Below are 12,518 nucleotides of genomic sequence, written 5' to 3' on the forward strand. Positions count from 1 at the left end.
TATCTTTGGACTTTTTTGAGCATATCATTTGTACACATCATCGACGTTAAATCACCTCTTCTTCGAGAAAAAAGCATGAATAGACCATAACACATTCGGAAAATTGAAAAAATTTGATAAATTCATTTTTTCAACTGAATCCACCAACTTTCCAAAATGATGTTCTACGTTTATCTCGGCTCGCCAGCCACTTCATGTGTGGAATCGTTCATTTTTTTGTTACTACAGTGCTATCGCTCGCTTCGAACGCACACTTTCGATTTGTGATGATCGAACACTTCTATCAGTCGATTCGATCATCATGTCACCTTTGATCAACACTTAAGATATACCTCCTGCACCAATAAAACACAATTAAAACACATTTTATCCAAAAATTATTATAAACTTGAACCATTTTTTGTGAGGTTTCAATCAATTTGGAGTATATGGACCTGACCTGGTCCAATGTGTTTTGGAAGTGAAAATCACATTATTTTTGCCTAATTCTGCTCGGATCAGCAAATAGGACTTGGAAATCTGAAATATATTTTTTACAGTGTCCGAAATATGTGCACATTTCTGTAGAAAAACGTTCACGGCTAGTGCTCTCATGATGAAATTATTGAAATTTCTCCTGGAGCTCATGAAAATAATTTCTTCATTTTCAAATAAATCCATCAAAAAGCATTAATGATCAGAAAATTAATTCAAAATTGAAAAAGGGGAAAAAATCTTATATAAGTTTGAATGTAACGTAAGACATATGAGTATTTTTGACTGTCTCACGACAGATGGTGCTGTGATGTATTCGACGTTGAATGTCGTGTGTGACACTTCGCAATGGCCATAGTCAGCTGTCAACAATGATGCATGAAAATGTCTTTTTTGGCATTTCAGTACGCAGGTGTAGTGGATTTGTGTGTGTGAATTTTTCCCATTCTATTCTTCTTTTGGCAAGCATCGTCAATTTTACCCTTGTTCTATCGTGTGTCATACGTAGTAAATGTGGAATTTTCGGGGGCTGTTGTTGTTGTAGTGTTTGTGTGCTCGATTCGACGTAGATGCGTGTGGGTGACCAATTTTGTGTGCAGCACTCACATATATATAATATTCGTCTCGGTATCGCACCACGAATTTGCCGCCGCTCCATATACAGCCACTGGATACGGAAGAAAGAGATAGAATCCGAGTCTGAGGGAACATTCACACACAAACAAATACATAAACCAACACACACCTCTCACTCTCACTCTCTGGCACGAACTGTATACAGAGCGAAAAAGGACAACACACCAATACGTAAACTCAAGGGAAAGGAGAGGAAAAACGCGCTGTATGGGTTTTCCATATGAATTTCCTGTGGAATGCCAATGTTGCAGATCAATATATAGAGTCGACGGTAAGTTTGGACTCATTCATTTCGTGTGTTCAAAGAAATGTGAGCGAGAGTCAGGCTATACGAAATAATTTTTTTCCTTCTGGACTTCCATCACAACACACTAAATTGATTTAGTTCGCTTTTTTCATTCGGTTAATGTGAAAATAACTGCTAAAAGAAGCGTAAAAATAATTTTCTATCGCTTTATCGGAGCACATTCGTTAAATATCAAAGACATTTCAATCGGTTAATTTTGATATTGTTGAATCGCCGCACACAAGCGGACAATTATCGCGCACTATTTCGTTTCGATTGTTTTGATTCATTCTGTGCTGTGCATTCAGATGAAGTGAAGCGACAAAAACATACACGCATAGAGAGAGATAGAGGTAGAAAGAAAAGAAAAGAAACGAATGAAAAAAACACAATAAGTTTGCAAATGGGAAATGCATTTAAACTGCAAGAATTATAAACATTCAATTATCAATAGTCATTTGATATCATTTCAAAAAGTATTGCTTGTTTTTCGCTCAATTACATGATACAAGTCGAAAAAATATTCGTAATGTCAAGTGGTTGTTTCTAAATACGAAAAAGAAATTCATCGAGTGATAAGAATGAATAGCTAAAAGTCCAACATACACACAGTTTCTAATCGAACAAGAAGTATTTACTTAAGAAAACAAATCGATTTCAATTGACTGCCGTCGTCGTCGTCGTCGTCATCGCACCAAATCGAGAGCAATGAGTGCAATTGTTTAACCAATGAACCAAACAAAGGAGACAATATCAGATAATCGGCAGGACAGCTGAAATAATTTCCAAAACCAAAGGGAAAAAAAATAAACAAAAAACGACAGAAATTAGCTTGATTTTCTAATCATTCGCGCATTAAGTGTTTATTCATTGTTTCCGGACATGTCTTTGGAAGATCCGTTTTTTGTTGTGAAAGAGTAAGTATTCATGTTAAAAACACGCATATGCGTGGCATATTTCAGAAGAAGAGGCAAGACATAAGAAAAAGAAAAACGAAACATTCATCGAAATGCCAATGTTGTTGAAGTGTCCATGTCTTTCTCATTTACACTGAAACACACACACACACACAAACACAAGTCCCAATCCTTTGCACTCTCTGCCACAACAAAACACCACAATATTGCTGCTAGTTATTTAACTTTTCCGATTGAATTTCGATATTCCGATTGTTTGTTGTCCGCTCCAATACACGCACAAACCCATATGTATTGATACAAAAAAAAAAAAACAAACATATCGACATGAATTCAGTCATTAAGTCCCGCATGTACTGATAGATTGAATGTCTTGCAATTGGATGAACTTAACATAGGTTATTTGATCAAATAATCTATTATTTTGTGTTTTTGCAGCGAAGTTTTCAAGGCATTGAATAAAACGAGGTAAGACACACATACACACACATTTTATTTACGACTTTGAAAAGAAAATGCTCACCAAAATGCTCCGTTTTGCAGAGGCTTGTACTTGCGTTGGCGGGATTTGGGCAACGCTGGCGGTGCCGAAACCGAATGGACCACAACCGAACTGAGAAATTCATTACGAAGCATCGAATGGGACTTGGAGGATCTGGAAGATACAATTAATATCCTTTTCAATTGACGACGCGCATCGTTCGCTTTTGTTCTATTCTTGACACAAAATGTTCTGACAAAATTATTATTTAACATTCATTTTATTTCCACCTTGCAAAACCTTCTACCGCACCATTTTCCTTAACCACAGAAATACCTATCGTTGAGAAAAACCTCAGCAAATTTAAGATCGACCAGAAAGAATTGAATAGCCGACGGTATTTCATCGATGCTACTCGCGATGAGGTCAAGTCGATGAAGGAGAAGATGAGCCTGAACCGAAATCGGGACAAAGATATCACAGCAAATCAACCGTTACTCGATAATAATAACCAATCAACAATCGGAGGCAGCGCATTCAACGATAACTGCAACAATTTGATCGCAAACAACTGTATTAATAACAATTTGATTGCAAATAATTGTATCAACACAAATTCAGCATCTAGTTTCACGGTGAGTTGAACGAGATTTGACTTCAGATACAAGCAAACAAACCTAAATCGATTGTTTGCACATGATCGTTTTGGTTGTAACATGTTTGATCTGCGTGCTAATCAAATGCAGTGTGTTTGTTGTATTGTGTTTGGTTCAAATAAACAAATAGCCACTATTTTGGTACATCAGGCTATGCTAACCAGAGAAAATTATGAATAATTTCTTTGTGTAATAATTTCGGATTGAATGTTTGAATCGTTTCTCGTTCTATTTTTCATCAACGCAGACAACAATCGTCGGTACAATGGCAAGGCATAGCGGAACAAAATACTCCAAATTGGAGAATTCTCTGGACAGCCCGGGGCACTATGGTACATCAGCATTGGACAGTCCATCGCATCGATTTTTGGGTGAAAGTGTGTCCGTCCAACAGCGAATGTTACAAGGACAAGACGAGCAGCTTGATGTGATTAGCGATTCAATTGGCACATTGAAAACGGTCTCACGCCAAATCAATATTGAACTAGACGAACAAGCTGTGTAAGCAAAACAACGCCCTGTTTGTTTTATTTACATGATGTGTCACGCTTCTCTATGCCGCATTTTAACGTTTTTTTTTCTCTCCTTCAAACCTTCTTTAATTACAGAATGCTCGATGATTTCGGTAATGAACTCGAGACCACGGAATCAAAAATGGATTCAACAATGAAGAAAATGGCTAAAGTGCTAAATCTGAATAACGGTAATTAAATATTCCCGTGGGTTCGATTTGCGGCTCACGCAAACTGCCAGCCTACCTACCCCTTTTGTTTCTATGCATATCCGTCGCTGCTTCTAAATGCTGATTTTCTTTCCATCTTTTTTTCTTTGCAGATAAGCGTCAATGGATTGCCATAGGTGTACTTTCACTCATTTTATTTATTGTGATACTTCTCTTCATTATTCTGTAATTTTCTGTTGAGTCTGATGGCTGAACGCAATCAGAGTGCAATGGAAATTAATTTTTGAGCTGAGCAGCCGCTGGTGCTGTGTTGTCCTGTGTGTTTGAATTAGGTATAATTAGTGGAGCAAGAAGAAAAGAAAAAAGACACTTATCTTTTATATAATTTACAATCGAATCACATGCAAAATTGAAATAATTTAATATTCAATTCAGTCATTCAGTTCGAAGTTTATCCAATTTTATTAGAAACAGAATGGAAGAGAGATCATATAGAAGAGTTTTTATGTATCCAATCAGGAATAGTCACCGATTCCCTTTACGTACTTTTTATTATTATTTATTTTAGAATTGAGAATATATATATATCATCCATCACATTGCCGAACATTGTGCACATCATCACGATCTCTCTTGTCTTTGATTGTCTCGGCAAATCGTCGTTCTAAGAAATTGTATTTGTATAGATATATGGCACAAGCACTATTTATCCATTCCAAATATCTAATCTATTCAACACAAGTGAACAAACATTATATACCAACAACAACAACAACAACAACAACAAAAAACCACAAAGATCCGATCAGAAATGTTATTGTTTAGAATTATTTAGATTCGATGGCCAAAATCCATATGTATGCCGCCATCGCATATTTCGAACAACACACCAGCATATTTATTGCATTGAATTTTCGAAATTTTGACATTTTAACGGTTTGGAATGATAAGAAATTTATTGTGTGGTGGTGATTGAAGTTTCCAACAAATGATGAAACAAAAAGACAAACGGACTATTCATTTTTTTTTTAAACAATTCGTTTTGATTTGATTATATGAAAACAAAAGAAAAATTAAATAAACAACACATGTGTAATGAAACTCGTTTATTTGATTTCTCTCTACAACTAAAAAGTTAAAAACTTTATTATCTGCATTTTTTGTGTGTTTAAATTCAGCTTTACATTGGTTTCAGCTCAATGTGTCTCAATCAGAAGGACCATCTCCTAAGCCTATTATTTTTTTGTTTTGTTTAAATTACATTTTGGAAAGATTGACCGCACACAATTGAGGCGGGCAGGTACAGTCAAACAAAGCATGAGAGTTGAATTGAATTGTTCGTGTTCGCACAATATATCGTCGCCGTGGATCCAAATTGCCTATGGTTAGTGTGTTGTGCGTTGATGGGGTATTATTCTCACCAATCGCTTTGAGGTCGACGATATGTTGCATTATCACTACGTATCACAGATAAAACAGGTCCGTAATAGGATATTATGTATGCGGATCCATCGGCCGGTCCAACCATTTGCGTTGCTATCAGAATCACGTCCACCAATTGGCCCAGAAACATAAAACCAAACGTACAAAACTTGAGCAGTCCAATTGCTGGATAGCCCAAGTAAAACCTGGGAATTAATCAAATATTATTTAGATGTTTGTCTTATTCAATTTATCAGGGCAAATGACATATTATTAACATAACGAAAACGGTGAATCTGTACCTGTCGATACCAAACATTCCTAGGAATATCGATAACAGTAACGCTGTATCAAAGTGGTATCCATTTCTGCGGAAAAAAAAAGAAAAGAAATCACCATTGTTTATCAATACATTTACGATGATTAAATGATCAAATGAAATCAATATTTGCAAATTACTTACGTCCATCGGCACGGGATTTCACCTTTGAACGATGCATTTTTTGTTTCGCTACAAACAATACCGTCAGCAGCTATGCACCACACTTTTGCGACATTATTTTTGGTGCAACCGATTGGTTGCTGTGTCTTTGCATCGATGTGATTTATTGATGGATCGGGGCACATGTATTGTCCTGTCCGCAACGATGTGCTACAATCTATATCTACAGCTACGATTTCGTACAATTCATTCAACAAAATCAAAATAATCATTCCGAAACAATATCTCATTGTGCCCGATCGAACTCGACTATCTATTTTTTTCGACAAAAACACATTTTTTCTTTATCCCACGTTATACCGTAGCGTTCTCTATATTTTCGATTCAATCTTATTTGCCGATATTTTAATCGTTTTACTTGGATTTTTTTTTCTCGCGATTTTATAGTTTTATTTTCAGAGGGTCTTTCTAGTGTTTTTGTTCTCTTCTTATATGTTGTGACAAATGTAAAACGTCATTAGCCTCATTTCATTGGAAGTATTTCCAGTCGCATTGGATCGCAGCCAACTTCATGACGTTGAGTTTGAATTTTTCACTGAAAAAATGGATTTTCCATTTTGACAAAACAAATGAAAAGAATTATTTTGATTTTTCGAAGATAACATTCAACTGTATATATTAATTCGTTCGATTAGAAAGTGTTGAAAAGAAAAAAGGATCGATTCATCAGGGAGATAAAAACATAGCACATACAAAGCTACTATGGCTTTGTCATTCGTCATATTCGAGTGGTGCAATATGGTTTGTATTTTCTGTTTTTTTTTGTCAAGCTAACTTTTTGAAATGAAAATTCCCAAAGACGAAATTTAACCAACATTTTTCTTTTATTCATGCCAATCAAATATGTATTCCAGGAAGAAAAATGTGTACAGAAGGAAAAAAAATAGTTGTTTGATTGAACGCGAATTTCGAAAACGCATTTAACAAAGAAATAAAATGCAGAAAAATATTTCCCAAAAAGAGCATGAACTGGGGAGCAAACAATATTCAAGAATAGACTTTTTATTCAATTGTAAATAAATTGATTTTTCTAATAATAACAATGAACTTTCAACAAATCAAACAAACAAATTCTTACACACAATCCAAATTATTTCTTGTTATTATCACAATCGGCAGGTGCCAAAGCTGCTGCCGCTGCTTCCAAATCGATACTAGCTTGTCGTTCGACAATTTCTTTTTGCTTTTTTTCGACGGCACGAACTTCGGACGGTGTGAGCATGCCACGTAAAATTGTCTCGTAGCTTACGGCAATTCCTTTTTTCACCATTTTTTGAAACAGTAACCAGCACTCTTTCTCTTTAATGCTACGCACGTACTCGGGATAAATGGTGGTTGGATCCAATATATCGATGGATGGTTTACGCATTGGAACCGTTGCATTCACAATATCAATGGGGACTTTGGATATTTCGCCACCATTTGGATGACCAAATGGCAAAATTGTATGTACCTTGGACTCACTCGTTTCGGTAGCACCGCCAGCAGCCACTTTGTTGTCACCACTCATGGCGGAGTTCTCACTGTTACAAAAGACAAACCAACCAAGCATACGCACTCATTTTGTTATATGAATAAAAATGAAATTGAAATAAAATTAAAGGAAAATCAACAGTCGACGCAGTTTGAGCGTCATAACGATTTTTCGTTTCGCCGAGCAAAGATGAATGATATGAACTGGCAATAAATTTGGATTAATCGTCATATACTATTATTGACATTGTGGAAAGATGCGTGCACTCCAGCGATTAGGCACTCGAACGCGATTTTTGTAATACTTCGGCGCCATGTACTTGAATTCTTTTTCTCCATATATACGATGTGCCTTTCGTGCAAATGACGCTAATTGAAATGTCGTTTAGATTTTTCAAGCGATGGAGATGGGGGTACTTCAAACCAAGCCATTTATGCTCCCGTTCAATTGACAATATTCGTTTTTGTTTTATTTTATTGAAGCGCGTTCAAGGTGAAAACGTCATTTGCCAATCACCGAATTTACATGTCACCAAATTACGCGAAAAAAAGAAAGAAATAAACAACAAACTCTTTTCTAGTCACTGTCGTCGCGATTGCAATGAACTGATAAATGTTACCTGATTGCAATGGATTTGTGGAATATTGAACCGGGCGGTGCGGTTGGAGGACGATTTAATCTAATTTTAGCAGCCAATGGTGCAAGAGATGCTCGTCGTAGTACGGAGGGTAAATCAATCACCGGATCATCATCGCACAGGCTATCGTCATCCTGAAACGAAACTATCAAACGAAACGAAATTGATTTATTCACCGCGGGGGAATTTTGGATATTTGCGATTTTACCCGATTTTCCCACTTTTCGCAGCGATGGAGTACTTTTTTCGTTTGGGCTATCATTGCCGCCATTGGAATAATCCTCCTTTTCTGAGTCACTTGCACCGGGACTCAGCAACGACACGAGAGTGACGATTTCACATCCGTGCATCGCTGATTTATTGCGAGGCTGTAGAATTGGTTTGGGTGGTTTGGCCGATGATTTCAGTGGATGGATATTTATTGCCTTGGCGGTTGATGGGCGCTGCTCATCAAATGTTCGCTGCGACACCAATTTACTCGCATACGGTTGTGATTGCGCTATTTTCAAGCTAAACGAATCAATTTCGATTGGTGCGATTTTTTTACGCCGCAATCGCCTTTTAGACCCACTTTGCATTTGACCGTTCGCATTTGTTGCAATGACCTTATCTTGTGCTTCTGGTGGCGGATTTGGACGGATTGGTGCCGACATTGCACGAATCAATCGTGGTCGAGTTTCATTTAGAGATACACTTTTCTGACGAAATTGACTCCGCCGTGTTTCCACCGTCAGCCGATTCGCCATCGACCTATTCGTATCACTTCGATCACCTGCATTTTCCTAGAAATAGTTTTTTAAGATTTAAGGAAAAATTGAAATGAGAGAAAACATGCATTTTGAAAAAGTTCTACCGGTTTTCCATTCGTTTGTCGGATATTGCTTTCCAAATCACTACCCAAATCCAGCTCGGGTACATGAGCGAGAAAGATATTTAGGTTTATTTTCTCCTCGTTCTTCTTACGCGATTTATTCGGCAACGGAATATTTTCCGAGCTTTTTTGCACTCTTATTTTGCCAGCACAACGTTTCGTTTGATAAATGAGAATTTAAAAAGAGGATTGAAAATATTAATTGTTTTTGAATTTATTTTTAAGCCCGAATTTTTGTAAGAATCATTTAAGTTGACTTGTGTTTTGCTCAATTCTGATCAATTGTATCAAAATCAAAATGCAGTCAAAACGTGCATGTAATGAACCATTATTCTATACTGGACTATTCTATCGGTTTCATACGATAGTTGACTTGTGTTGGATTGCTGTTGAATGGTTGTGATGTTTGGTTGGTGGTTAACACACCGCAACGCAATTATTAGTAAAAACTAAATGAATCGGGTTGGAACAAGTTTTTTTTATGACAAATTGCACAAAATTTAATAGCTGCAACGTAGTAAATATATAACCGTCACAATCCATTCACTTTTATGCCGATAAATCGATAGCGGTTCACAGGAGTGCACGCTTTGGCTGATTTCACTTGAGCTCACGTGTAAATTCTTCTTTCACAACAATCAAGTATATGCAAAGAGCGGTGTGTGTCAGATTAAACGCAACGAATGAACGTTAATTGCATGACAGCATGTAAGTGAATAATTATCAAGCCGGCATAAAGTTAATTACAAACTTTGTTTTTCATTCGAAAGCTTATTTTGACGTTGTGCTTTGGAGTTTTGAAGCCAAACAAAAAAAAAACGACAAAAACAACTGAAAAGAAGAGACTTAATGTTAAATTACGCACTCCTCATTCGAGTCGCCTTCATGAGATTGTGTCTTATTTTTGATGGCGGTAAAAATACGCAGGCTAGCTTCGGGTGATGGATTATTACAGCCCCATGAGTTAGTGACCAAATTCCCATTCTTCTGCTGAATCTGACCGTTGTTGCTGTTGTTGTTCGCTGATCGATGGGCAGAAATGTCGCGACCGTGATCGACCGAATATTGCTTTTGCAAACGAAGTCGACGTTCGCGAGCGCAGATCGTCGTCGTTTGACACACTGACTCACAAACCAGTGACTTTTGTTTACGCAAAAGAAAATTTGGTGGCCGTGCACATGACATTTTATTGTACCTTCAAAAAAAGTCCAAGTGTTGGGCATTAGTTGATCTATAGACCAAAATTAACGTAGTATCTGGTCCATTTATAACATTTCGACCATCAATAAAAATAAAGAAAAAAATGCATTTACAACAGTCAAACCAAGATTTTTGCCATTTTTGTTATTGTCAAATGTGTTTTCCGTATTTTGTAAATGTCTCAATGGAAATTCTTCGAAACGAAATGTTGTTTTGATTGTCTCATAAAACTTACGTTTTTGTGAACGAGAATCACGTGCTTTCGCAATTTTATGCTTGTGAAAACACACTGTGTACAAGCAAAGACCAAACAAAAGGGACTCACTCAGAGAATGTAGGCGAATGGGCGCTTTCACGAAGCACTGGCGTCAGAGTCGTTGCAATGATGGTGTTTTGTCCAATCCATACGTTTTGATACTGAACGAATATTTTCGGTTAAACAGCTCCTCCGCACAAGCAAAGTTTTCGGCGAAGCGCGCAATCACCCTCCCGAAACGAAATAAAAACTATATATATATGCACGAATACACGATAGTTTAATCGATTTTGATTGAATTGATACACATTCTACGACGATAAATAATTCCATTTCTCGTTTTCCTCGCTTTTGGCACTCGGCTATGGATGATTTTCAGTGTGTGAGATATCGATAAAATAAGTTTTTCACCCAGCGAACATAGTAAATAAAATGAAAAGAAAAGTGGAAACAAACGACGAACAAACGCTAATAATTGAAATATATTGACGACCGCCAAATATAGATGGCAAAGAAGAGAAAAAAAAACAGAAGGAACCGAACCAGGCAAAACATTCACGAAAACGCCCTCGCGACTTGCCAGCGCAAAATGATTATAAACTTGAATCACGTAAGCAAGAGAAGGAGAGGGATAGCAAAAGCATGCAAATCAACATATCGATATACAATAATTGATTAACTGAGCGCTTTTGACAATAGACCTACGGCAATGTGGTGCGCCATTGTACTTTGATTTGGCCCATGATTGCGACATTTCAATTGCCCTTGTCAACAATCGATATATTCATTTCATGGAAGTGCCACTGATTAACAAATGGGTACAACATATTCAACGATTATCAGTTGATCGAAAATTATGAAGTTTATAATAGAAGCCCATTGTTAATCACGAACACCCCCAGAAAGAAAGAGAGAGAGAGAGTCAAGTCACACATTATATGATCATAATCCAGGATAAATCAAACATATTTCTACATTTCAGTTGACGTAACCGCAAAAGTGCGATATTCAATATAACCTAAATAGGAAATGGGTTGGATTCATAATGTGTTATAGCACAACATGCGAAAAATCAACGACCTGGGTCTACAGGCTTTCGTTTACACCACTTTCCACCTACGAAACGCTCAAAAATGAAACACACGCAAAATGCCAAAAAAACAACAACAACATTCAAAGCAATTATGCATGTTTATCATTTCGACAGGACGTTTGAAACATTCAAGTGAATTTACCAGAATTTGCAGTTAGTTTGGTTTGAAATTTCTGATTTTTCGTATAAAAGTTCAATGGTATGATTATTGCATTTTGCATGTTTTCGCTTTTCATTTGGGGGAGAGAGTTTCACCACTGGTATATGAAAATCGAGTACAAACTATGATACAAATGATATTCGTGACATAATAACGCTGATACACAGGGTGGCCCAAAAAGACTGTCAATTCTATTTTTAGCCATAAATCACACATTTTTCAATATAATTGGGAGATTTTTGTTGCCTTTAGTAGGTGTGGCCTGCATCTTTCTATTTCAGATCTCAGATTCAACATTCATATCATCTTGAGTAATAATAATGAGGAACCAAATGGGAACCATAAATGTTTTTTGCATTTTTTCCTTTCGGTGTATCGGTCTTCTTATGATTGGCACACTTTTTATAGAGTAATATAATTAGTGAGAGACTTGCGAGACCATACTACACCATACACTCGAACTCTAGTTGTACATAGACTGTACAATGTTCCTAAACGGTCATCCATTTAAACACTTTGGTGTGGTGAGTGATTTTTTACCCACGACGTGCAACCTCAATCGCAGTTTTCGATCATAGTTTTCTTCAGATGAAAAAGTTGATTGGCTTCAAGAATTTTTCGTAGAAAATCGACTAAAATCACTATTCAAATAGTAAATGCAATGCGAAAACGTATCTAAGTTATCAAAAAGATGTGAGAAAAATTATCCAATAGCATTTAAATGTGATTGGATATTTGTTTTTGAAGTAAATACAGTTATAATGGTACATT

General features: G+C 36.6%; 3 protein-coding genes across 3 annotated transcripts; 1 reads left to right on the forward strand and 2 right to left on the reverse strand.

Annotated features, from left to right (window-relative positions):
• Positions 1–1,391: 1,391 nt before the first annotated feature.
• On the forward strand, positions 1,392–5,233 carry LOC129573718 (syntaxin-6). The gene is made up of 7 exons (XM_055454634.1): positions 1,392–2,313; positions 2,752–2,781; positions 2,857–2,984; positions 3,131–3,429; positions 3,698–3,951; positions 4,059–4,153; positions 4,285–5,233. Exons 1-7 carry the CDS (start codon positions 2,279–2,281, stop codon positions 4,359–4,361), a joined length of 918 nt encoding a protein of 305 aa, XP_055310609.1. The 5' UTR covers positions 1,392–2,278; the 3' UTR covers positions 4,362–5,233.
• Positions 5,224–6,505, reverse strand: LOC129573721 (TM2 domain-containing protein CG10795). Its single transcript, XM_055454637.1, has 3 exons — positions 6,018–6,505; positions 5,857–5,922; positions 5,224–5,760 (listed from the first exon to the last, which is right to left on the reverse strand). Exons 1-3 carry the CDS (start codon positions 6,284–6,286, stop codon positions 5,550–5,552), a joined length of 546 nt encoding a protein of 181 aa, XP_055310612.1. The 5' UTR covers positions 6,287–6,505; the 3' UTR covers positions 5,224–5,549.
• A 419-nt stretch (positions 6,506–6,924) lies between these two features.
• On the reverse strand, positions 6,925–10,630 carry LOC129573715 (uncharacterized). Its single transcript, XM_055454628.1, has 6 exons — positions 10,564–10,630; positions 9,904–10,233; positions 9,021–9,174; positions 8,376–8,949; positions 8,150–8,312; positions 6,925–7,579 (listed from the first exon to the last, which is right to left on the reverse strand). Exons 2-6 carry the CDS (start codon positions 10,221–10,223, stop codon positions 7,147–7,149), a joined length of 1,644 nt encoding a protein of 547 aa, XP_055310603.1. The 5' UTR covers positions 10,224–10,233; positions 10,564–10,630; the 3' UTR covers positions 6,925–7,146.
• Positions 10,631–12,518: the final 1,888 nt, after the last annotated feature.

Source organism: Sitodiplosis mosellana, unplaced genomic scaffold, assembly GCF_009176505.1.
Source record: "Sitodiplosis mosellana isolate CC-2019 unplaced genomic scaffold, AAFC_SMos_1.0 Smas_scaffold_6102, whole genome shotgun sequence".
NCBI classification, from domain to species: domain Eukaryota; kingdom Metazoa; phylum Arthropoda; class Insecta; order Diptera; family Cecidomyiidae; genus Sitodiplosis; species Sitodiplosis mosellana.

What these genes read in the sequence shown, in the direction of transcription:
- LOC129573721 (XM_055454637.1), bottom strand. Translation starts at nt 6,286, where the DNA reads ATGAGATATTGTTTCGGAATGATTATTTTGATTTTGTTGAATGAATTG. An exon ending in GAAATCCCGTGCCGATGGAC is followed by an intron (nt 5,923 to 6,017) that starts GTAAGTAATTTG and finishes TTTTTTCCGCAG; the next exon opens with AAATGGATACCACTTTGATA. An exon ending in GGAATGTTTGGTATCGACAG is followed by an intron (nt 5,761 to 5,856) that starts GTACAGATTCAC and finishes ATTAATTCCCAG; the next exon opens with GTTTTACTTGGGCTATCCAG.
- LOC129573715 (XM_055454628.1), bottom strand. Translation starts at nt 10,223, where the DNA reads ATGTCATGTGCACGGCCACCAAATTTTCTTTTGCGTAAACAAAAGTCA. An exon ending in GACAAACGAATGGAAAACCG is followed by an intron (nt 8,950 to 9,020) that starts GTAGAACTTTTT and finishes AACTATTTCTAG; the next exon opens with GAAAATGCAGGTGATCGAAG. An exon ending in CACAAATCCATTGCAATCAG is followed by an intron (nt 7,580 to 8,149) that starts GTAACATTTATC and finishes CTTTTGTAACAG; the next exon opens with TGAGAACTCCGCCATGAGTG.
- LOC129573718 (XM_055454634.1), top strand. Translation starts at nt 2,279, where the DNA reads ATGTCTTTGGAAGATCCGTTTTTTGTTGTGAAAGA. An exon ending in AAGGCATTGAATAAAACGAG is followed by an intron (nt 2,782 to 2,856) that starts GTAAGACACACA and finishes TCCGTTTTGCAG; the next exon opens with AGGCTTGTACTTGCGTTGGC. An exon ending in GGATCTGGAAGATACAATTA is followed by an intron (nt 2,985 to 3,130) that starts ATATCCTTTTCA and finishes CCACAGAAATAC; the next exon opens with CTATCGTTGAGAAAAACCTC.